This window comes from Molothrus ater, chromosome 9 (genome assembly GCF_012460135.2).
Source record: "Molothrus ater isolate BHLD 08-10-18 breed brown headed cowbird chromosome 9, BPBGC_Mater_1.1, whole genome shotgun sequence".
Classification (NCBI taxonomy): domain Eukaryota; kingdom Metazoa; phylum Chordata; class Aves; order Passeriformes; family Icteridae; genus Molothrus; species Molothrus ater.
The window spans coordinates 16,616,027-16,641,336 of NC_050486.2; the positions used below are offsets into that span (position 1 = coordinate 16,616,027).

At 38.9% G+C, this 25,310-nt stretch overlaps 2 protein-coding genes across 2 annotated transcripts in view; both read left to right on the plus strand.

The window, feature by feature from the left end:
* Positions 1-17,762, plus strand: part of COL24A1 (collagen type XXIV alpha 1 chain) — a 119,728-nt gene extending 101,966 nt beyond the window's left edge. Inside the window, 14 exon segments of the mRNA XM_036388136.2 lie at positions 925-1,032; positions 2,811-2,918; positions 4,420-4,527; positions 4,615-4,668; positions 4,964-5,026; positions 6,157-6,210; positions 7,739-7,774; positions 12,643-12,678; positions 12,774-12,800; positions 12,969-13,034; positions 13,780-13,948; positions 14,614-14,723; positions 15,825-16,040; positions 16,540-17,762. Of these exon segments, the coding sequence (XP_036244029.1) occupies positions 925-1,032; positions 2,811-2,918; positions 4,420-4,527; positions 4,615-4,668; positions 4,964-5,026; positions 6,157-6,210; positions 7,739-7,774; positions 12,643-12,678; positions 12,774-12,800; positions 12,969-13,034; positions 13,780-13,948; positions 14,614-14,723; positions 15,825-16,040; positions 16,540-16,686 (1,302 nt within the window). The 3' untranslated portion in view covers positions 16,687-17,762.
* A 1,195-nt stretch (positions 17,763-18,957) lies between these two features.
* Positions 18,958-25,310, plus strand: part of ZNHIT6 (zinc finger HIT-type containing 6) — a 29,865-nt gene continuing 23,512 nt past the window's right edge. Inside the window, exons 1-5 of the mRNA XM_036387927.2 lie at positions 18,958-19,028; positions 20,225-20,290; positions 20,376-20,482; positions 20,567-20,652; positions 21,882-21,985. Of these exons, the coding sequence (XP_036243820.1) occupies positions 18,958-19,028; positions 20,225-20,290; positions 20,376-20,482; positions 20,567-20,652; positions 21,882-21,985 (434 nt within the window). The remainder of the gene's footprint in view (positions 19,029-20,224; positions 20,291-20,375; positions 20,483-20,566; positions 20,653-21,881; positions 21,986-25,310) is intronic.

Sequence of the window (25,310 nt, forward strand, 5' to 3'; positions counted from 1 at the left end):
ATTTTAATCTTTTTTCTTGAGTAACTGCAGAGGAGCTGACTTGCATGCTCTTCTCCCTGAGGGAGAAACCAGAGCAGGAAGCAGTAGGTGTCCTGTAAACATAACCAAGAACAAAATGCATCAAGGTTATTTTGGTCCCCTAATAAATAATGCCACACAAGCACATATTGTAAATAACTTTTACAACCTCACATCAAAACATTGTCAGTAACTGGAGAAAAGCAGCTGTTGCACAGAGCTTGTACCTGCTGGGCAGAGTGCAAGAGGAGCCTTTTGAAGACAAGGAACTGTGTGTCCTTTGGAAATATTCAGCATTTTCTTTTGGAGGGCTGCAGGGATCATTCAGCAGGCAAAGGAGAAATAGGAAAGTGGGACATACAGAGAAATGAGGAGACAGTAAAACTAGAACTTGAGGAAGTTTCAAAGCACATCCCAAATGAGGCCTTTTTTGTGCAAGTATAGCAACAGTTACCACAAACTTGCCATATTACAAATTTGTATTTTTGATATGTTCAAATTTGAACAGCATAAATTTGTGAAAGTCCAGTACTGAGCATTTAGTAAAATAAAAGGTAAAAAGGTGTATGGTTGGGTTTTTTCCAGGGATAAAAGATGACTTTATCAGGATTCCTCACTTCATTTTAAGAATTGACGCTCTCAGGCATCTTCCAGGCTGGCACACGAATCAGTCCCATGATTTCAGCTGAAGTTGCTCAGATCCCATGGCAGGGCAAGTCTAAGGTTAAACCAATAGAATTCTAAAGCAAACATTCTAACTCAGAGCTCCCTCAGCAACTTACCCATTCATATCACTGGGTCTGTTGTTATGTAGGATTTAGGAACTACTGTGACTGAAATCCAGTTGTGGGAGGGTGAAGATGAAAAGAGCAAACAGTGCTATATTGGATTTGAATTTTTTTCAAGGGAAAACCAGGGCCACCAGGGCAGAAAGGAGTAGCTGGGTACCCTGGACCAGAGGGCATTCCTGGGAACCCTGGAAAGACTGGGCTGTCAGGGAAGCCTGGCCCTAAGGTAAGTTGCTTTCCACATTTCCTCAATGTCATTTTGCATTTTACAGAATTTTCCAGGGTTAAGGTATTTAAAAGGAAGAGACCACTCTCTGTTCCCAGAGTATCTTGAAAATTAGACCAATTTTTATTTTCCTTCTCTTTTGCTCCTAATATTCCAGCCAAGATATAAAGTTAGTGTAAGGGAAGTGTGCTGTGAGAACAGTTTCATTGGAATATGACAGTAGTAACTACAGCTAAGTCAAAGTCATTTCTTAGAGAGGCTGCACAATTCTGGTCCTGAAAATTAGCTTAACTGAGACTATTTCCTCTTAGGGTCTGAGATAATCCCACATTTCCTTATTGTCTCTGCATTTATAACCTATAACCTATAACCTATAACCTCTCCACCTAAATAATTATGAAGCTATGTCCAAAGTCAGTGAAATAGAGTATTAGGTATGTGAGGTATCTAAAGGCATTCTTGGAAATGGCTTTTTTGTCTGACTGTTCTTTGCTGTGGGCAAAAGGTGGTGACTTGCTGCCACTGGGAGCAGTGACACAGATCTTCAACTAGTCCCTCCAGGGAGGGGGACAAGATTCCTTGAGTAGTTCTCATCATTGAAAGTCTGACCATTTTGATTTCCAGTATGAATTTCTCAGTAGTTCTACCCAGATGGATCAGTAATTGTTATAAAAGATTACTGAGTTAGATTTGGAGTTAGGAATAGGCCAAGGTGATGGATGAGGCACTGTTGTTTCAGGTATGAATTTCCAATCTGGTTGAGCAAAGAGAAAATTAAACAAGTTACCCGTAGGGGGCAGGTGCACCCTACTCAAGCTTCTCCACTCTCAGGTCATGAACCTCTTCCAAGTTCTTAAAATTCTTTGGAGCTGGATTTAGGAGAATCACCCCAAAGGATTTTTACATTTTTGCCTTTCCACAGAAAATGTCATACAATCATGGTAAAGACAACTCCATTACCCCATTACAGTTTGTACAAAGAGAGGTTTATAACTGATTTTTGCCTCAATGAATAAAAAGAGCAGAACTTTTCCTATGTAAGATTATCAGTCCATCAATCTATAAGCCACATCACCATATTCAAAATCAAAAAAAAAGACATTTAATACAAAAATCATTTTTTTACAACCTTTTTATTTCTATGAGTACTTAACTGAATGTCATAGGAAATAAGGAAGATTTATATATGCTTATATTTCTATTAAATTACACCACAGAAATATTCATTTGTATGGTAGCAAATTTCCATTTTGTGGCATGTCAAAAGTGGCTAAACTCCACCTACTCCCTAACAGGTTTTTTCATTTAAAATAGTTGCTTTTGTTGATAGGTTGATGTTCTCATACAATTTCATAACAAATGTTCTGGTCTTTCTTCATCTAGTAATGTTATTGTGTGTGAATCTTTACAGAGTCCACACAACCATACTAGTATTACCAGCATGCCTGTTCCTTAGAAATAAACATGTTGAATTTTGAATATTTCTTTGGGAAGGTAGTCTCATTCTGTTTCATGTGGAGTTATTTCTTCTTGAAAGATGAATACTGAGAAGTTCAAACAATTTTCAGCCTTTTAGTTTTGGAATATTTGCAGAAATCCAAATGGTACTGCTGATCATTGTCTTTCTATATATTTTGATGTACTACCATTTTGTGTCCATATATACAGACAGCATTAAGTGGTTTTGGCTGATTTTATGTAATTTGCCTGTTTCAGCATACAATGAAAAAGCATGCTTGACTGTTTTACTTGTAAACCATTATTTTCAATTTGTTAAGGGCAATACAGGAAACTCAGGCTTACCAGGTCTAGCAGGTTATCCTGGAGCTCGAGGTCCCAAGGGATTGCCAGGCATGCCAGGGCCCATGGGAGCACCTGGACTAAAGGTAGGTACATACATGGGATCTGGTTGTTTAATTACAGTTTTGCTGATACTGCTTATTCTTCATGCTGCATTTGGTGGCTGTGGAGCCACCACACTGCTGTTAATCATGTGAGTAAAAGACATCAAGCCTTATTCGAAGGGTAAGATTACAAGTTGTGTTTACAACATTTCTATAAACTGTAACTTGAAAATAGAGGTCTCATCCATCTGAATGCTATTCCCAACTCCAGAAGCCATCAAAACACTTAGTATTTGTTCACTCCAGCTTTAGGGTCAGATGTTTCCTGACTTATTTCTAAACTTTGGTAGCTACTAGAACAGTCAGGATGATTCAAACATTTCAGCAATCTAATAGCAGAGAATTACCATAACTTCAAGCCTAAGTTTCAGGTTTGGGGGCTAATAAATATATCATTTATCACAGGACTTAAATTGGGGTTTTTTTAGGCCTTTCAGAAAGAAAGAAATCTGAGTGTGCTCCATTTTCCAGGCAGTTCCAGGTACCTGATATCAGCATATCCTCATATAAATTAGACTCATTTCAATTTTAAAACAAGAAAACAAGTAACAATTACAGATAATTTTCTTAATTTTGAATAGAATTTTCTTTATTTACAACAGATTTTTTTATCTAAAATAATTTTTTTTTATCTTAGCTCATTTTCTTTGTGAGATTTTATTGATAAGTTGTTCTTTAAAACCTTAAGTTACTTGGAAACTGGCAATAATGTCTTTATCATTTTCTTTAGCATAAACTGTATTCATTATTTGCAGTCTTTATTGCCAGTGCCTCCACTCTGAATTTTACTTCTTTGCCTAGGCAATGAGCTGTAGGAGGTAATTCCTGCTCAGAAGTGCCTGCAATATGAGAAAGGCAAGGAATAGATGAGTTGAGGGCAAACTGTTGCCACATATACTACAGAATAAGCATTAATAATGCACATACTGACTCAAGGCAAGTAACACAAAGGTAAAACTTGGGAAAGAGCATAAGCACAAAGCATGAAACCTGTATATTCACAGCTTTTATTGCACCTCAAAAACCTCCTGAGCTAGACATGTCTTCAGTGTATTTGATAGTCCTCAGAGGATTTCTCTTGCAGGAACTTGTCTAGTTCCCATTTGAATCAATGCGGATTTTTAGTCTAACAGCAGGGACTTCAACAAGCACACTGTGTCTTGCTCAGAGGATTATTTTTAAAATTCACTTTTAACCTGTCTGTTCTGTATTTAATTTTGTGAATTTTACTGATTACACTGAGAGATACCATACTAGAATTGATCCAACATGTATGGTTTTTATATTCCAAGTCAAGGAGCAGTCAAGTCACTGCTTTTGCATTTTAGTGTACGCTTAATTATTTTCCTGCGGGAAATAAAATAAATGCAGTAAGAGTATTTCTTAAGGAGAAAGCAAGTTCCATGCTTCTGACAGGAAACTTGTATTTGCATCTGCAACTTCCATGATTCTATTAAAATATATATTTTCTTCTTATTGGCAGGGTGAGAAAGGGCTTCTAGGTCATCCAGGAAAGCGAGGCACAAGAGGCCTTCCAGGATCAGCAGGTGACCAAGGACCAGCAGGAGAGCCTGGGCTGAAAGGACAGATTGTATGTAATCACAGTGGTTGATGCAAAACAAGCAGTTCAAGAGCTAGCAAGGTGAACTAATGCTAAGGATGCCTGCTCCTATTGCAGGGAGAAGATGGAGATCAAGGTTTAATGGGGTTTCAAGGATTCCCAGGTCCAAAAGTATGTGCTCGTTCTTTTGTCTTAGACTGTAAGCTATTTACAGAGTGAGAACATTATGAAAGCATAGAATTAATCAGCTTTAACACTAATTTGTTCAAAATATCTCTGGATTGTTGGAACATGGTAGGCAGAACTGTGTACTCCCTGTCTCAGGACAGACATTCTGGGTCAGTGCACTTGATATTTTCACTCTTACTGCTCTTAGAACTTATCTTCGTCTCACTGATTGCAAGAGTTTGAAACAAGTGGGTAGCTAATGTCCATGTTGGATTAAACTGTTCCTTTGCATTTTCAGGGCCCTGCAGGGGACATTGGCTTAGTTGGAATTCTGGGCCCGAAAGGTCCAACAGGCCAAGTTGTAAGTGTTTCACTACATGAAAGAGATTGTTTGGATGGTTTGAAAGTGGCACATGCTTTTAACATAGAAAATAATCCTTTTTCTTATTAACAAGGCCAGAAGTCTCTACCCAAACCTTTCTGTCTGAGTCTAGAAGCAACACTACTCTGGTTACATTGTGCACACAGACACACAAACAGAGCTGGGCCCTTAATCTTGAAAGAAAAAAGCAGACTGTGCTGACTAAGTGTGGCTCTCCTAGTGTAATCTTTATGACCTTGTATTTCTTTATCTGTTGAACATTTTTCTTACTGGTAAAACTGCTCACTGTGTAACTGTGTTCTACAGCAAAAGAAAATAGAGATCAAACTTTGCCTGTAGTAAGACACAGTGGTGCTCAGGCATTATTGATTAATAGTAGGTAGTCTTTTTTTAATGAAGATTTTCATTTTATCTAAAATGTTCCTAACCTCCACTAGCTCATTCTTCATGATATTCTGCTTTGCTACTCACCCAAAACCATGGAAACATCATGAGCATTTTTTCCATCCAGTGTGGGATCAAGTGTGAAAGGCTGAACCATGGGAGGCCTTACTACAACATGTTCTCTCACTGCCACTTGGCCATCACAGAACTGAATTTTTCAGTTAACCAGGTGCAGAGCAGCAGCTTTAGGGGACTTTTCTAATAGCTACTTTATTTTTCTAAACATTCCTATATGAGATAAACACTGGATACGAGCAGTTTGCTCTAAGTGAAATGGAACTGAAAAGTGGCATTTTAGCAGCACTTACTGGCAGCCATACAAGAGTCCTTGTGGGCAGTAATATAGCTCAAGATAGAGTTGGTTGTAGCTCAATAAATATGTCGTCTTTTGTAATCAGAGTGCTTAAGTTTCCACTGTTTTTAGTGCATCACTTTTCACATTAAAGAATGTGTGGGGGCTTTCCAAGCATAAGTATTAAAAATTACCAAAGTATTTACCTTACTGATTTTGTTGTAATGTGCACTCAGTATTTAGAGAGTACCACCGTGATCTTTTGGATATTTGACAAGTCTGTGTGCTGAGCAACTTTAAATCAGGACATGTCATGAGGATTTTCTTCATTTTGGAAACATGGTGAACTAATAAATTCTTTGCTTGTTTACAGGGATATATTGGCCCTGTTGGTCAAGAAGGCATAGCAGGCCCAACTGGCAGACCTGTAAGTTTCCCTCCACTTTTGCATAATTTGTTTATTTCATTACCCTTTGGTTTAATCATCTTGTTTTTCAACTAGCAACCTTCTTATTTTTCTGTTTGTCAATAGCAACGTGTTATACCATGCTGGTAAGTTAATGTATGTGACTCTGGCATTTGTAGTACAAACAAGAAAAAAATGACCAAAACCAGTAACAAAAAAGTAATTGCAGTGGCCTTCTGCCAAAGTACAGCATGCAGACAGCACGTGTACCGGGGCAGTGGCAAGCCAAGGTGTAAAACAGCGCACGGGAATTACCACCTGGATATTCTTTTTCAGCCTTTGGTCTGAGATATATCTACAAAATATCCACACTCAGTTTCAATATAGTTTGTTTTTCATTTCTTGTGGGCTGAACTGTCTGGAGTGCCCCTCTAGACACTCTGGGAGTGCCTGTGAGCCCTTGTAATGCTGTTCCAGGTGCTGATGAGGTCCCTGTTACACTTCAAACATCGTTGTGGCCTCTCTGACAGCTTCCAGTGCACCCCAGGCTCCCTGCACTGGGGGACCTCTGCCCTCATTCCTGTTTCCATCTCTTGTCACACTCATGGTACCAGAGCCAGATTTGTTTTGCAGGAGAACCCCTTGGCTCATGTCTCCAGACCACCAACCATGTAAGGCAGTTTTAGAAACTCTTTGTACCATGAACGTTCCTCTGCCTGATCAAGTAAACTTGGAGTAAATGAGAATGTCTAAAATTCAAAATAATAATAAAAATAGTAAATATGCAATAAAAGTAATAAATGCAAATATTTACAAGGGAAATAGAAAGAAGGGAATGTCCCTTATATAATTCTTTCTACTTGTTGGAAAAATCAATACTTTGTCTTGCTCCATTCTTTTCAATTGCACTGAGGAGAAAAACTTTACAGCTGTGTGCACTTGTATGAAGGCTTTTAACAGACTTCATATTGAATGTAAAAGTTTGCCATTATCATCAAGAAAGCATTTTAGTTGAAGTTTGCTTCTACATGTTATGAAATGCAGCCATTAAGATGCAAAATTTTTCCAGTGAAGAACTTTTAGATTGTTGCCATCCTTGGGAACATAAGTGCAAAACCAGCCACAAACAGGGACAGAAAAATAGCATCTAATCTGATTATGAGAGTAGAACTAATAACATAGTAAAAACGTATATGTGATGAATGGATTTCTTCAGTGATGGAGAGTATTGAGTTTTGTTCTCTAAAGATGTTGAATGTGGATGAAATTGTGGAGAACACAGCTGATTGACAGACAACAGATAAAAGTACTGAGAGTAAACATACAAGCTGAAGAACACAGCTTTCCACATATAGGAATCACAAGATGTTTTCAACTAATTTCAATTTCTAGTGGTACTGGAAAATTAAACCCCCAGAGCTGTAAATACTTCCACAGATGAGACTGGACTTTTCATGTGAGCAGTATAATTCTCATGGATATTAATCTGCTTATTTCAGTCCTAGGCAGCTAGAAAGCATATCAGATTAACAGCTGCTCTCTTTTACAGGGACCAAGAGGTGAAAAGGGCACGAGGGGTGAAATGGTAAGATGAAACGACTTTTGTGCTTTCATTCTTTTGGCTGTGTAAAATCTGTTTCTGTGTTAGGCTGAATATGCTCTGCATGCCAGGCAGTCATGTTGTGCTCCTGGAGAGCACTGCCCAGGAAAGCTGGTAGCCTGGGTTAGAAGTGTGACCCTCTTGTTCAAGTTGACTTAAGCAGATATGCCCAGTGGGTGTGAGCTGCTGGGCCCTGGTCATACAGCAGTTTGGAGCATACTCCAAATCTCTCTATGTTCAGATCTAAAAGAAAAATCTTGAGTCATATTTGCTGTCAAAGATCTAGTGGCTCACAGCATGCACATGGTCCTAGATCTGGATCTTCTTGTCTAGAAAGGGAGAAGCTCAGGAGAAGCCCAGACCTGCAGGTGGGTGTCCAATCAATACATTCCAGCTGTAGGAATTGTGGGCAGCACTGATGGGTTATGAATTTGCTGTTTCATTTTTCAGCAAGGGTTGTTCTACGTTTGTGAATGTTTGATTTAATATTAAATTTTGTTAGAGCCAATAAAGTCTCCAATTAATTATGGCTATGTGAAAAGTCATTAAGTTATCATATTTACAACAAATTTATGAACACAAAGTTGATAACTATATTACCTTCTATGACAGATGTATAATTAGTTCATTTTCCAGTAACTAGCAGATGGGATCCTGTTCCTGTTTCTCTTACCCTGCCTTTCACCCCATCTCACTTAAAATTATTTCGTTTCACTTATTGTATTTTGCTTTTAGCAGCCACCTCCAAAAATTCAATCAAACTGCCTTATAAAATTTTGAAAAATGAATCTGAAATATTCATAACATTTTAAAGAGCTAAAGCTTGGAAAGAAGCTTCTTTTCTGCGTCTTGGAGAACTCCCCTCTTTAATTCTAATGCTCTTGAGGCAGTTGCTATCTCAGAATAAGAGGAAAGCTGTTTTCTCAATTTGCTGTTACACATCTTAGCTGTCTTTTTCTACTGTTTGTTCATAAGAATTGTTATGACAGCATAAAGCTAAAAATGCTGACACTTAAAAAAAAGATCCAAGAATAATCCTTAAAAAAAACATCCAGAATGGTGAACAAGAAACATCTGTTTCCATTATTGGTGCTGGTGTTTAAGAAGTTATTTCCTAAATAAGTTCTTGAATTCCTCATGATGAGTTAATCTAGTAAGGCTGTCTTCAGAAGAAGAATGTTTAATTTTAAGTCATATACAGTGACATTACTTTCCCCCAAAAAAGGGATTTATTTCCAACTACTATTTGGTCTCAAAGGAGACCAAATTTTTTTTTCATCCAACTGTGTATTCTGAGCTTTAATTTATACCTTTAAAATTTATATTGGCATTCTTCCTAGAATCACATAGATTTTAACCTCTTTGTAGTATATTTAGTTAGATTTTTCAGTCTGTCAGGGTTACAGAGTTCAGTACTAGCAAGAAATGTCCTTTTATCCCCAGAAAGACATGGAATGCAAAATCATGTCTTCTTATTGAGGCCAGTGGTAAAGCACACATTCTTTGTTAAAAATACACTCCTCAAGAATTTAAAAATTCTTAGAAAATATGAATGTCCTTGGGATTGCTCATGCTTTCATAGTTAAGTGTATGTACTATTGTATGTAAAGTCAGGGCCTCTCAGCATTAGTAAAAGATTGGGATTTTGGCCTTTGAACTTCTGTTCAATCAAATGGAGTGATTAAAGAATTAAGAACACACTGAAACTAACTGGTTTAGTCTCTGCTTTTGTTTTCATGGACTGGAATTACACTTTTCTCACTTAAATTCTAATGCGACCAAAGGTTAAGTTAAGTAGATTTGTAAAAGTAATCCGGTACATTCCAGTAAAACACTTAGCAATTAACTTAGTTCATGAAAAGTGTAATTTAGCCTCATTTTTCCACTCTGCAGCAGAAAGAAAGAACATTGGTAAAATCCCTACTCTGTGCAGTATCATTATATTTTAAAGATTTGTAAAGATAATTGCTATAGCTCTCTGAAGTTTAATGCATTTAAGAAATGTGATATTCCACAAAGTAGTTCACAAATAGCATTCACTATTTACCTCCTTTTTTTTCCCATGGGTTTTACTGGCAAGGAGACAGTGGATCAAGACAAATGACATTCCTCTTTTGCGAAATACCTTCAACTCATTGGAACAGTGCGGGTTTTTATTTTTAAAACATTCAGTTCTATCTCAGAAACCACTATAAAATTGAACCACTCTTGTCCCAAGACTTCTTGAGTCTTTTAAAGGTGACATATGCCAAGAACACAGAACATTAACTGAAGCATTCAGTCATCTGAAAAATATACTGGAATGTCTAAATCTCAGCATTCAGAACAAGGACATCTATTCATCCAAGAGCAGTGGTTACTTAGGGACAAACTGTTGAAGACTTTTTACCTTTCCTTGATTTGGTATTTGAATAATCAAGTCCTGAACCAAGATAAACAAATATATCCTTTCAATGTCAAATTTGTTTCTCAAGATTCTTTTTCACACTTTCTCTTTCATTTTATTCTAAACATACTTGGCCAAGCATGATCAGACAGGCCAGTAATATATTCACATGAGACTGAAGGTATCCTGGAGCAGTCTAACAGCACCTGACCTGATTAATTAAATGTGGAGTCAGCCTTCCCAGCTGGCATACAACAGTATAGCTCTGAAACTCAATTGATTTGCAATAGCTGAGGAACTATGCCAGAATAATGAATGTAATCTATGTAAACTCAGAACAGTTTTCTAATAATGAATAACAACAATATTTTATGCATATTTAATAATAATAAGATCTCAAAGAAATTTCAAGCTGGGCAATAAGCAAACTCAGAAAAGTAATGACAGCTAGTTACTTCACACAGAACCCACAGGGATATCCATACTATTAGTACTACATATGCTAAAATTGTTCTTCTATTTTCTTTTTCCAACATTAATGGTTACCATTTTTATAAAGAAGTTAATCATTAAATATCTACTTAAAAGATGGCTTCCAGTTCCTTCTATAGGTGTAAGGGGATGACACATAAATAAATAGGGTCAGGATCTATCAGCTGAAAAGCTCACAATAAATAAACAAATGAATAAAAAAGCTCACAATCCATAGACCTTATCTGATTAAGGTCTTCTGGGTTAAGTATCAGAAAATCATCTACCTAAACATCCAGAAATTTCTTCAGTTTTGAATTTCCTCTATTCTCCAAGGAACACATACAAGACATGGATCTTCCCTCAAAGCCATTTGAGGCAACATAGCCATCAACATAGCCTTGCATAGAGCTGGTGCTTGAAATTACAGGATGGCCCCAGTTTTTGCATCCTTCATGATGCAGCAGCTGAGCCCTCGGCACGGCCAGGGCAGGTGATGTGCAGACACGCTTCACTTGTGCAGCTGCCACTGTAGCCCCCAGCAGATGCATTCCCTGGCACCACCACATGCTCTGCCTCAGGACCTAAGTACTGATAAATTTGCAGCCTCAGTGACTTAGGTACATTGCTCCTGTCTGGTTTGAGATCCTATTTTAAAATATGCATGAATTAATATTAGATTTCATCTGGTGTTTCTTTAACCATTTCCAGCTTCCCTTGCTTTTGGCAACTTGAGCACAACCCGAGTTCAGCAGTTGTAGCATGAAGTGACACTCACACAGACCTTGCTTGCTGTGAAATCTCACAGCAGAAACACTTGTTATTACTTTATCAAGTGATTTACAGCTTAATTCCTATTTGACTAGATCAGTTTCACAACGTTTGTCAGCGTGACCACGTCACATCAGATTATTTCACTTTTGGCAGAGATTTTGTTCTAGCATGACTGTCCTGACGTATGAGGGCTTTGTTGGAACAGCTTATTGTGCTCAAGTAATTGGTACAAGCAGCGCTGACAAAAGAATGTTCTGCTTAAATTGACTTAGCTGTGTTGAAAGGGTTTTAGTAATTTAAGGTGCAGATCTAGCCCATGCTTTTCATTCCTTCTCTTTTTCTCTTCTTAAGGCAATGCCACCTATTCTTTTCCTTGTGATCATTTGTGCCATTGTTTGTTACAATAGCTCCAAGAAGCTTTGAGTATGTAGAGCTTGAAGAACCTAACAGAGACACGATTGTAACTGCATATTAATAAATGTCCAGAACCAATTCTAGCTCAATGTGAATAGTTGAATAAATATTTGAAAGAATGATTCAGATGGGTTTATTGTATTGGAAAGGTCCATGTTCAATCCTAAGGCAGCCTAAAACACAGATTTACGTGCATTGTAGGCACTGTAAGCTAGGGAAAAGCAGTTCCTTCTCCTCCTCTCCTCTGCAATCATCCTACACACTAAAATAAGGGCATAACTTCTTGAATAAAGAGGAAGTTTGCCATATCACTGTAAAACAATGAACATAACATGTTCTGGCTGAAAATTGACACTGCTGATAAATTAAACTGATAAAAGCCTGGCACATACTCATGGATTAAAATGGATCAGTTAGTTTTTTGCAGTTACTGATAACATTATTTACAATGTTCTTGTGATTATTTACCCCTTCTAGTACTTATCTTCTCAGCACACATCTAACACTGGCACAATGTATAGCACATTATATATTGATACTTTCTATGACCTTTAATGTTCCCTTCATATCAGAAGTAATTGGAGAAACAAGGAACCAGACAACACAGGAATTCCAACATGAATATTCATATGGCAAATGGTGCAAGGTACTTTAACAATAGTAACTAATAATCCACAACTTTATCACAGCTGATATCACACCTTCTTCCTTATACACACTGGGACATGTTTGTGATTTAATAAATACATAAATATAAAACCAGAGACTTTAATGTATAACTATTGCATTCTATATCCATTTCTTCTAGGGGCCTCAGGGACGGCAGGGCCAGCCTGGGCCACCTGTAAGTGCATAAAAAACTCTGCCTGTATTTTTCCATTTTGATTATACTATATAAAGATGTGAAGCACCTAATATATGTTTTTTCCCATTTTCCAGGGACCACCTGGACCACCAGGACCAAGGGTAAATTCTATAACAAGCCTAACCTACCCTAACCAGTGCTTTATTGAAAGGGAAAATAACAGGATCCTCTTCAAATGTACTCCTTGTTCCACTGTTCAAAGAATTTACCACCTGCACTTTTGTATATTCTTTTTCATCATTTTATATTCTGAAATACCTGTTTTTTAGAAACAAGTGGATCTCAATGCTGCTGTTCAAGCTTTGTTTGAGTCAAATGCTGCCTTGCAGATGGAGGTATATATTTAAATGTATTTACATTATCATACAGGGAATGCAATTATAATTTTATTTTTTGAGGACATAACAGAGTTTCTTTTCAAAGACTTAGTTTAAATTAATAACTGATAGCAAGTTATAGAATGTAATGAAACATGCTAGGATTTACAGGATAGAGTTGAAATGAAATTAAGAGAAGCAGCAAGATTTCTACCTTTTGTGATAATTGGTAGTAGTGAAAATTTACTATCACACATAGTGGACTGTATCTGTTCAGACATAGATAACAATAGTAGCATTTAGGGTTTGATAAAGAAAAATCAGCATATAGGTATCTGGCTGCATTGGTTGCATGAAAATCCCTTATATGGGTGAAGTCAAATAAATGTGCATATATTTTTTAGGTTAAGTCCAAGAGTAAATTTCGCTATTTCAAATCTGAAATCTCTAAGTTTACTTTAAAAATGCACCAAATTTTTCCTTTTTTCCTTGTATCCATATTTTTTTGTCAGTAGATCATAATGACAAATTTGCATGACCTAAACCTGCCTTAATGTCACTGTTCTGTCAGTTTTAATAAAATGTCCTGATCTGTCTATTGGGATATGTTACCCTTAGGTGGTTTTACATGGCTGACTGCATTCATATAAACACTTGGATTCTGGCTGGCTATTCAATGGCCATTTGACATTTGACTCTTACTGCATATACTGTTGTTGTGACACTTCCTTGTGGTAACACATTTGCTAATGGCCCTTGGCAGAAATACCAGAATACTGAAGTAACTTTGCTAGATCAGAGTACAGAGATATTCAAAACGCTCCACTACCTTAGCAATTTACTGCACAGCATCAAGAACCCTCTTGGCACACGGGATAACCCAGCACGCATCTGCAGAGATCTGCTCCACTGTGATCATAAAGTGGCAGATGGTGAGTGCCACTTTCACTCAAGTACCTTTGAAAGGTGCTGCTTCCAAGTGTGGCTTTCTGCATGCAAATTCTGATCTGATAGATTTAATGTTTTTATTCTTTTTTATTGTATTCTCTTGCGGTGTGCCTGTCACAAATAGATTTATTTCAGCTTTTATGATAAAATTTCTGAATTTTAAAGGTAGAAGTATGTAGCTATCTAATATATAAATATGAGACAGATAATATCTATTAGCAAACAGATGTATCCAGAAAATTTGAAACTGAGTGCAATTCTGTGATTTGAAGTTTTCCAAATATTTATAGCTAATCTTGCAAGATTCTAGATTCCTAATGAAAAAATTGCATACCATACATTACCACTGTCAGGTACACTGACAGTCATTGTATCTCACAAGTTCCTGAATCAATATTTCAAATTAAAAAGCCCTCCTATTTAAAGCTGTCAGTGTAATTGTAGTCAAAAGTGGTTTATTATGGTAATTTTTCTCAGTATCTGTTATTAGCATAGTTTTAATAGTGAGAACACTCTCATGTTCCTTTCATTTCCTTGTGAAGATATAGTGATAACATATGTAATATTTGCCAAGAAGTGTTAATATTTTAGCAAATTAGTAGTAATTATATTTTGGTTTTATTTTCTGTCTGGAATTATATACTAATAGGAAAATACTGGATTGACCCAAATATTGGATGTCCTTCTGATGCCATTGAAGTTTTCTGCAACTTCACTGCAGGTGGTCAGACATGTTTAACACCACTGTCTGTGACAAAGGTATGCATTGCTCCTAGAGACACTGTGTCTGTGCTTGAACTCTAAACAAGTGCATGCTTATTTACTTAACTCATTAAAAGGAGTTAGATTTCAGGGGGGCATTATTGTGCATCTTTGTGGAAGGACTTTATATATTCTGGTACAGAAGTTACAGATTTTCTGGACACTATATATGTTAGTAATTCTCACTGTGTGAGAATCTATCCATGCTGATAGAATTATTTTGTTTTGCTTTATACTTTCTTTTACAAGGAATAAACATAAGCCTGAAATACTTCTAAGCTACATTAGTATCTCATCACTCAAGACATTTAAGTGTTGAGATGCTGAGATCATTAGAAAGAATGAAAATTATTACTGCTTTCCAACACTTAGGGACTTTTTAATGCCATTAGGGAGGGACCAGTTTTCTGTCCATCAATAGTTCATGCTCCACTTTACATGTAGTTCTTGAATCTCGGGAATAGAAATTTTATGTTTGTGAAGTTCTGTATATACACTGTAGTCTTTGAAGAGCTTCAGAAATACTGTGAAGTTCACATATACGTTCCTACATTTGAAAGATCCCTGACTATGGAATAGTCTTGGAGAAATTCTTCTTGTATAATGAGTTACTATATTTTCTGTCTAAAATCAAAGTATACTTATGAACTTTTGCATTTTAATGGACTATCAGTATTGCCAGAACCTGTGGTCTAAGAAGACTAAACAGCAGACTGATGTGGCTTCAGTTAAAACACTGCTGCTGATAATATCTTTGTCTGAATCACAAAAGCATTTGTTTCAGGTTTCCTTATTTAAAAATACTGTTTTGTGACCAGCTGTGTTTCAGCAGTGTTGTAAGCATCAGCAAATGTTTCTATTTAAGCTTTGAACATGTCCTATGGAAGCTTCTGTTTATAGTAATGCCTGTAATAGGACCTAACGTTACCCTGAGGAATGCAGATGGTGCTGTTTTGGCATTGGCCCCGATGTATTTAAACATGTATACATGCTCCTGTGCCTGAACACCATCCTGCCATGTCCATGGCACTTTGTGCTGCTGAGCCATTCAGCACAGTCCAGCTGTAAGCCTAACAATGCTTTTCTCTCGGAATTCAGCTGGAGTTTGGTGTTGGAAAAGTGCAGATGAACTTCCTTCATTTACTGAGCTCAGAAGCAACCCACAGCATCACAGTCCATTGTCTGAACACACCCATGTGGGGACTGACTGCAGCAGGGAGCCGGAAGACATCAGTTACCTTTAAAGGATGGAATGGTCAAATATTTAAAGCAAATACTCTCCTGGAACCTAAAGTGCTTCTGGATGAATGCATGGTAAATGCCTTTTAGCATCATATTATCAAAGGGAGGACAGAGGTACTGTTTAGACATTACTAACCTCCTGCAAATAAATAACAATCATTTAGATTCACATTCCTTAAAGCTTGCTTCTTTACATAGCTCTGCCTATGCCAGCCTTTAGATACTGAATTCATCATCTCTTCAAGGGTACAAGCAATTGCAATGATACAGGGTATCTATACTTGCTGTTTGCATTGTGTCTCGTGTATTTTGAGAGTGTACAAAGACACTGCAGAGACATCAGCACAGAAATAGGGAGGTCCTCCAGGAAAATTTAGAAACAGTTACCCTCAAAATGAAACTTCAGGCTTCAGAAATGGCATTTGTTAAATTACACAGTTTCTTTAGGAACTGCTGAGAGAATAAATGTTTCTGTGCACTACTTCTCTTTCACTCTGTAAGCACAATTTTCATTTGTGTTTTGAAGCTCACCATTTATATGACTCTGATATGTTTCTCCTGTGTGTTTCAGATTGAAGATGGCAGCTGGCATAAGACCCAGTTCTTTTTCCACACTCAGGACACGAATCAGCTTCCAGTTGTTCAAGTTAATGCACTTCCTCACCTCAAACCAGGCCAGCAGCACTTCATAGAAAGTGGCTCCGTATGCTTCCTGTAAGATTTTTGTCCTAGGTTTCTTGTTGCATCCATATGGAGTGCTGCACAGATTGAATCAAAAGTAATGATCCATTGCAGGCAAAATTACTAGGAAACTGAAGAATCATTTCAAGTGTTGTTGGTTAAATAACCTCAGGAAGAAAAAGACTTCCTCCTAAGGAGAAATGACATTGGAAAAATAAAAGAAAGAAAGAAAATACTAAAGCGATTTTCTTAAAGTATTTAAAAATAAATTTCTTGGTGCTTTCTTGTATAATTTTCTGGAATGGAGTATCTGAACATGGAGTTTTTCAGGACATCAAGCATTCCTAGCAAGCTTTTTAACAGCACTGCACAAAAACCATCCTGAGGAAGGCTGGAGACGTGTGATACTGAGGAGCAATACCTGCTAATGCTCCTAAATGTGCAATAGCTTTTGTATGAAAAGTGAATCATGCCACAGTACAATAAGTCTTCTTTTCTTAACCATTGCTTTATTCCAGTCCTTGGTGGACACACATCTGAACAGATGGCACACTACCTCTTTGTGTTTCCTGTCCGTGTTGCCTTGGTGCTCTTCATAACACAGGGCGCTTGTGGCCTTAGCAGAGATTATTTGAGTCCCTTTTTATCTTTCAGACTGTATGTGCTGGTTACATCAGGATATGTTTCTGTTGTGAAGGTACTTATTTTAAACCGTTGGTCACATACTTCACATAACTGAAAACATTATTTATGTGGATTTCTTGTTTAAAATATTTTTGTGTACTATTTTGGAAATGGTGTATAAGACAGCATATTGTATATGATGCATATAGTCAGAACAGTTTCTGTTACAGCCATTGTGAAAATCGTTGTAAGAAGAACTACCTAAAGTAGTTTTGACTTAAATTTTGCATTTCAGTTAACATTGCTAATGCCAAAGCCATCTTAAGATGATATATTCTGTATATATTTTGTAACTTCTGAAAAGATCTACTATAGTGTGTCTTCTGAATGGCTACTGTTAAATTATAATCAGCATTTCATCCTCTTAGAAATTCCTTTTTTTTTTTTGCAAAATTTATTAGATCATTTTGGGTTTTTAAAATTAAGCTTAAAATGTTCAGTGAAGTTTTTGTTTTGGTTTGGTTTTTTGTTGTTTTTTTTTTTTTTAAAAGAACAGTTTTACCATTAGGAAAAGCACTCTTTATATTGATATGCCTCTATCTATTATCAATTCAAAGTGTGCTCAGCAGTACACAGCAAGGTGATACCAGACTGTATTTGAGGAGCCTGGGAGTGTTCAAACAACCTGTCTGTCTTCATCTGCAGTGAACCACACCACCAAAGTATAATAAAATAAGCTTCCAAGCTATCTCTTTGTCTTTTACTATTCTGTTTCATATTGTATAGGTCATTCTTAGAAATGATGAAAATCCTCTAGAAGAGCACTTTCCTTAGGTGGCAGTGTTTCCCTTCCCAAGGGGAAATGCACATGCTCTGTGCAAGAGAATACTGACAGAGGGACAATGTTTGCTTTTACAAAGTAATGTATGTCCACATCCCATCTTACATTTTGTAGCAAAGCATCATTTTTGACCACTTTGACAAAAATCTGATAAAACAAAAAACAAAGCAAGATTACAGAAGGATGAGAAAATGTCTCACTTTTTGTATTTTCAAGATCAATACACTGACATCATGATTTTACATTTGCTCTGAGTTTGGCTTTGGAGGTGATATTTTGGCAAATGTTGGGGGTGTTTTCTAAGATTATAATTTTAAAGAAAATGTCTGCTTCATGTATATTTTTATTTGCCTCACTGCCCTATTTTTGGGAGTTTTTAATTTCAGGAAATCTCTCTTTTAAAAGCAAGGAGTTTAAAGTCTTATAAGGCTGCTCGGATGTGCATTTCCACAGCTGAGGCAGAAATGCACACCCCACGCAGACAGCAGGACGGCGGCCGGTGCGGCGGGACACGGACAGGTAAGGAGCGACGCCCGGTGTCACCTGGCGGGGCACCGTGCTGCTGTGCGGCGCAGTGCGCGGCTCGGGAAGCCTCCTCTGGGCTCTGGAACGCCTTCCTGGCTGGAACATTGGCCCCCGAGCCCCGCAGGCCCCCGAGCCCCGCAGGCCCCCGAGCCCCGCAGGCCCCCGAGCCCCGCAGGCCCCCGAGCCCCGCAGGCCCCCGAGCCCCGCAGGCCCCGGCGCGGCGGCTCCGGGCCCGCCCCGTGCGGCTGCGCTGGGGCTCGCGGCCGCCAGGCGGCGCAGCAGAGGCCGCGCAGGCCCGTGAGGCCCCGCGGCGCGGCCATGGCGGAGCGGGAGCAGGACTGGGACGGGCCCGGGCGGGCGGCGGGCGGCGGGAAGATGTCCCTGCACAGGTACGGCATGGCGGCGGCAGCGGCCGCACGGGCTTCGGGAGCGCCTTCCGCGGGTCTCGGCGGGTGGCTCTGTGCCCTGCAGCCCCGCGCGGGTGAGGCCCGAGCGAGCGAGGGGCTGCGCGCTGCCGCCGCCCGGGGCAGAGCCTCGCTGGAGCGGTGTGGGCAGCGGGCACCGCTGAGATCCTGCGGAGAGGGGAAGGGGAATCCCTGTTCAGAATGATTCCCCGTTGCTGGTTTGCAGTGTTTGAAACCCTTTTCCCCGGTTCTTAGAATGGCTTTGTACTGCTAATTCACAGCTCTCGTCAGGCGATGGTATTGCTGGGCTTGTCCTTCAGGCCCTCGCTAGCAGCAAACAGCGAGCACGTGGTGGGGAGAGGAAGAGAACTGGGTTAGGGCTGGCATTTATCGCCTAGGAGTTGAAAATGGTGCGTTTGTATATTCGCAAAAACTTTTCTGAAGTGGGGGAACTGTTATTTCTCTTTTCTGTTTGTTAGATTTAAAATAAGAGTGATGATATAGAGACCTTTTTCTTTAAGAGTGGGAGAAACAGCTGTTTTGATAGCCTAGTTAAAAACGTATGGTCATATTTGTAGAGGAATATAATTTTTCACTGGTATTTATTAGTTAAATTGATAGTCTTACATATTGTGCCTGAAAGGTTCCCTGACTTTGGAGTTTGCCCTGCTGACAGCCAGAAGTTGTTTGGCTGACCATGTTGTCATGCTCTTTTTGTTCCAGTGAAAAAATGGGATGCATTTTTCAGGGTTTAGTGTGAATCCATGAGACTTACTTTCCGTGTGCCTAAAGCTGGGAGTATTATAAGCCAGCCTGGTATAGTGCACAGTACAGGTGATGCAGGAGGAGAAAAGCACAGGTCACAAAGCATAAAGGCTGATAAAGGCTTGCTCTGTTTCCAGCTCTTCAGTTAGCATGTGGGATTTTTTTCTTTCATGCATCTACAGTGTTGTAATGTGTGTGTGTTTGGAGATACTCTCCATGGCTTGTGTTGTTTTGTCTGCCACCTTTCCTAATCCAGCATATTTGTATTTTCTCTCTCTCTTTCAAGGTGCACTAAAATAGCTTTTCCTGAAAATGCTGATGGATGGCCTAGTGCCTGGTTTTTGAGCAGGCAATTCTATAGGCCAGTGAGGTGCAAAAATGCTCCCTTATTGAGAAGTATTTTTTACTTCTTTCAGGTGTGAAACCTGTAGCAAAGAAGCAGCCAAGTACAGATGTCCACGATGCATGAAATATTCGTGCAGGTATCTGTTATCTGAACTAAATAGTTTTGATTATTTCCCCATTCATGTGCTGAACATGTTAATTCCTTTTTTTTTGTCATTTCAGCCTGTTGTGTGTAAAGAAACATAAGCTTGCACTGAGCTGTAATGGAGTCAGGGATAAAACAGCGTTTGTGTCTGTAAATGAATTTACTGACTTGAACCTTCTGAGTGGTAAGAACATACTGTGTGTGTTCTAAAACTCACTGGTTTTACTAGGCTGGCACTACATTTTTCTTTGTTCCATTTAACCTTCAGATTATCGTTTCCTGGAAGATGTGGGAAGGACAGCTGATGCTGCTGCTCGACATTGTATTGTGCATAGTCCAGCAACAAAAAGACTTGTAAGTTTTTGATTCTCCTTTTGCTCTGTTGGAATTAGGGTTGGCTACCTTTGAATTCCCACTGAGGTAGTCCTAGTCCAGATTCCAGAGCTGGTACCTCTCTTATGAAGGTATGAATGACCCTGAATTTTAGAGCCAGAAATCAAAAGAAATCTCTAGGTTATGCAGCAATAGTATTGATGCCTACATCCAGTTGCTTGGGAGAAAAGATCACTAAGATTTCTTAAAATTTATGTCTGACCACTGTTGCTGTTGGATGATAGATGTGTGTTAGGAAAGTGTTTCCTTACACCGCCACAACTTTTGAATTTTTAAGTACATGCTTCCCAGGTAAACAATGGATTTAATAATAGTCTAGAAATTGTTATGTGGTTCCATATATACCAAATGAAGATAACTAGAGCTCTTCAAAGACTAAGTCTAAGCAAGAGTGACATAAAAGATAGCCTTCTAAGGGAGAATGGGTTTTTGCTTAAGCTCTTTCAGCAGCCAAGCACACTCCCCAAACTAGAACCAATGAACAAACAAACAAAACCCAAAAAAGCCCAACCAACTCTACTCCAAAATATTTTGACTCATTGATAAATCACAAAAAGGTATCAAGGCCATTTTGTTTTCTAGTCTTGTGAAGATACCTTGAAATATAGCCCTACACTCAGGGCTCACATTGATGACAGAATAAATTCAGAAGATTCCAGCTTCCTCTCTGGCTGGAGTAATATTCTGTGTGTGTGTGTGTATTGAGCACTGTGATGTCCTGGAAATGTGTGCTGAAGAGGGTGAGATGCTGCATGGGTGCCAGTTTTAGGGGTGTGGTACTGGGCATGTTAATGGGATGCTGCCATTAGTGGTACCTTCAAATCAGAATTTGGCAGTGGCTTGTGTGTCCATTCTGCCAGCAGGTTTGTAACCCAGAAAGCATCCCTGTGGTGGTATTACACCCACAGTGGTCACACTGCGACTTTCATGGTATGTTGAAGAACTTCTGCTATGAAAAGGTCATTGGCATGTTCTTTTTAATAGTAAAAAAACTTACAGAAAAGTTTCAGAGAGTTTTCTAGGCGTAGTTAATTTTTTTCATTCGGGATGGTTTTTTAAAAATTAGAAGTATTTCATTAAATATGGCCTTTTCTATAATATTCTCATAATTCCTGTCAGCTTTTTATTGTTTAATTTTCAGGGGGTTTATATATTCAATTATTTTTTTAATGTTTTTTATTTTTTTCCAGTTATACTGCTTGAGGAACAAAGCTCGAGGGTGCAATATTGAGCTAAAAACACTGCCTGTTGGATTCACAAAAAGAAGAGAAAATTCTACCACCTTCAATTCCATGTGAGTCTTCAGCTGATTACAGTCAGCAATATGTGGAGCATATAGTGATGAGAATTTGACTTCATACCAATATGCTTGCTTTGAAATCTGTTAGATGCACCTTGTTTTGCTGTTTAATATTTCATGCTTTACGTTTTCATTTTCTTTAGGCTTACATAATTCATGCTTTATTTTGAAAAATGCTAACACTGGATAACGGAACAAAGAATCAGTGCTGTTGTGATCTTTTAATTAACACTTGAGTTTTTTTTCTGGAAAAAGAAAATGCTTCTTTGGAGGTTTTATGATAGAGGATTGATTGATGTAGAAAGCTTGCACAAATCCCTGTCTCTGAAAAGGCTGACTTAAATCTGAAGAGGTGCTTCAGTACCCGAGTTGGATTCTGTGATGGGAGCTGCTGTGCTGGGGATGGGAATGTTTGATACAGCACAGTTTAGAGAGACAAGTGCAGACAAATACAAATTCAGGAAGAAAGCTAAAGAAAATCCAACTATTTCATCCTTTATCCACGCTGAGGTTTTTCTCTAATGTACAGAGATTGTATTTTAAAGTATTTTCACAGTGAAAGTGAAAGAAATGAAGAAGTATTTCATTGTGACAGGAATCAGGTCTGCAGTTCAGCTCAGTGATATCCTGGGGTCAAATAAAAATGCCTTCTCAGCATCTCACAGCAGTGACATCCCTGATGGCTCATATGCCCATGATGGCTCCTTTACTTGTTTTGTTCATGGTCTCAGTTTTGGTGGCCATTTATGTTTTCAGGATGTGTTTGCCGTCTGTTCTGGGAGCTGTGCGCTCCACGGTGCTGGTCTCTGGGTGGCCACCAGAGGTCTGTCTCTGAAAGAGTAATAACCCACCTGGAAACTGCTCAACACACCCACCTGTGTCGTTGAGGCTGCTCTAGAGAAAAACACAGGCAGGTTTGGTTTTGTAGATTTTAGCAGAACGTTAGACATCAAATAGATGTAGAAGTGTAACCTTTTAAAGTGACATATTTTACCAGTTCTGTTAGAGAAAACCCAGACTCTGGATGCCACAGGACTTCATGACACCCATAACATTTTGTTGAATATCACATTGAAATGAGGTAAAGCTGTGCAAATAGTCATATATCCATTATATGAGCTTAGCACCTGACAGTGCTCAGGGTCTGGTGTGTCCCTCTCCTGTAGATGTGAGCCCCTTCTCATGCTGTTTGTCAGCCAAGATTTGTAGACAGATTGCTCCAGAGGGTGGAGGCTGGAAGCTGCTCAACATGTGTGCGTGGAAAACTGAGAACAGCTTCTCCTGTGTCCTCCTGACACTCTCCCTGCAAGCCAAGCTCTTGGGCAGTACAAGGCAGGAATGAGAGCAGTCCAGAACTAGGAAGTACAAGATGTATTCTTGTGTCATCTCCTGCCTGTGCCAGCACTGGAGGACACATCAGTGTTGTTTTGAAGTGTTAGCCAGACTCTTCACTTCCTGGATTCCATGAGTTTGTTTGCTAAATCCCATGTTGTGGAAGCATACGTGCCAATGCTGGGCAACACATGGGTTAGACTGATGTGTAAAATTGAATATCTAGGTAATGGAGGGTCATTAGAAAGTAGTGTCTGAGTCCAGAGTGTGAACTCATGGTGCATCTGACTTCTTATTCATAAATTATTTTTGAAGTGCTGCTTCACCCTACATTTCCTGTGGTGCCTCTCTTTTCAGTACAGCTGAGAGTTGCCCACTGGATACATCCTTCCATGGAGCTGATGGGGTGAATTGCTGGGATAGGGGGCCTCAGGGAAAAGGGTGAAGGGTGAGGCCAGGCTGAAACCAAGGGCAGGAGCACCAACTGGGAAGCTCCAGGCAGCAGGTCAAACAGGAAGAGGGGAATGAGCTTGCAAGTCCATGGCTCCTGTTTCCTGGCAGGCGGTGATGTCGTGAGACACTGAAATGGGGCAGTGCAGTTCCCCGAGCTCTGCAGCTTGTGCTGCCCTACTCCAGGCCTCCCTGCTGCTTGCGCTGTCACAGACATCTCCAGCCAGCTTCCTCCACACTCCACAGCATATATCTCCCAGACCAAATCCTTTTTACCTCTCCTCCCCACCAAGAGGGGTCAGAGGTCTACAAACCTCTCTTGCAGCAGGCATGCTTGCAGCCTGGGAGCATTTGATCAGAGGGGTATATGTAGGAGGAGGAGGAAGTTCTTACATTAACTCACCTCTTCAATGTAATTGTGAGAAAAAAATACAGTGTGGAGATTTGGGGACTAGCATAATTTAAGAGATCATTATTGTTACACTTTGAGGTACACCTGGAAGCTCTAAAATGTCAGCTCTAATCCTTAGCTAGGTAGAGATAATTACAGTTATTGTTTGAAGTGTTGATTTTGAGAATGTAGCAAGGAGTTTTCTGAGCTGGGTTTTGACTTAATATAACACTGCTAGAGCTGTTAAACTTGAGTTTAGTTGTTACTTAGTACATAGGTTTGCTTGCCTTCTTGGACCCATGAAGAAGAAAGTTAAGTTGCTAAAGGAAGTCAGTATTATCCAAACCTATATGAGCTGAATGCCCAGTACTTCAGTTAAACATCATTGCATTCTGACAGAGTACTGGGTATTGTCAGATGAAAGGATAACTGGTCTGTCATTAAACTTCATGTCCTTTTAATCACTTATGAATTCAAAATGAAAGAGACAGGAAATACTACAGTATTTGCACTTTGACGTAAGATATCCTGTATACTAATATTTTAAGAATACTAGTTGCTAAATTGAAACAGAATCATCAGTGAATCACTGTCTTTGACAGGCTGCCAGTGAAATACTTCTGTAGAGCCAGAAATGCTGTTGATATCTTAAGATGTGATGAATTTGGAATTTTTGTCAATATTTTAGTTTGCATATATATAAACACATATTTCAAAACATCTTCTAAACATGTTTAAAACAGTTCTACTGCATCCTAGACAAAACTGAGAGGAAATGCTCAGAGGAAGCCTAAATAAGAAAATCAAGCTTTATGAGATATTTAATATATTTTTAAAGAAATGCATAAATATTAGACACTTCCAGAAATCTACCAAGGCACTTAACAGGTATGTCCAAGTCCAGAATCCTTTTTAGATCAGTCCCTTAATTCCCAGCAGCTGTACTGTCTTCAATCACAGGTTTTTGAGCATCTTCTTAGGTACTGCTGTAACTGTAAAGGTGGTGCAAATTTTTGCAGTTGTTCTGAGAGCCTGCTGGAGGAGACAGCCACTTTGTATATACTGCTGCTGTCTTTGTAACATCAGAAGTAAAAATGTTTCCATTGTTGCTGTGAAAAATTTTTAAATCATCTATATGTAATTCTG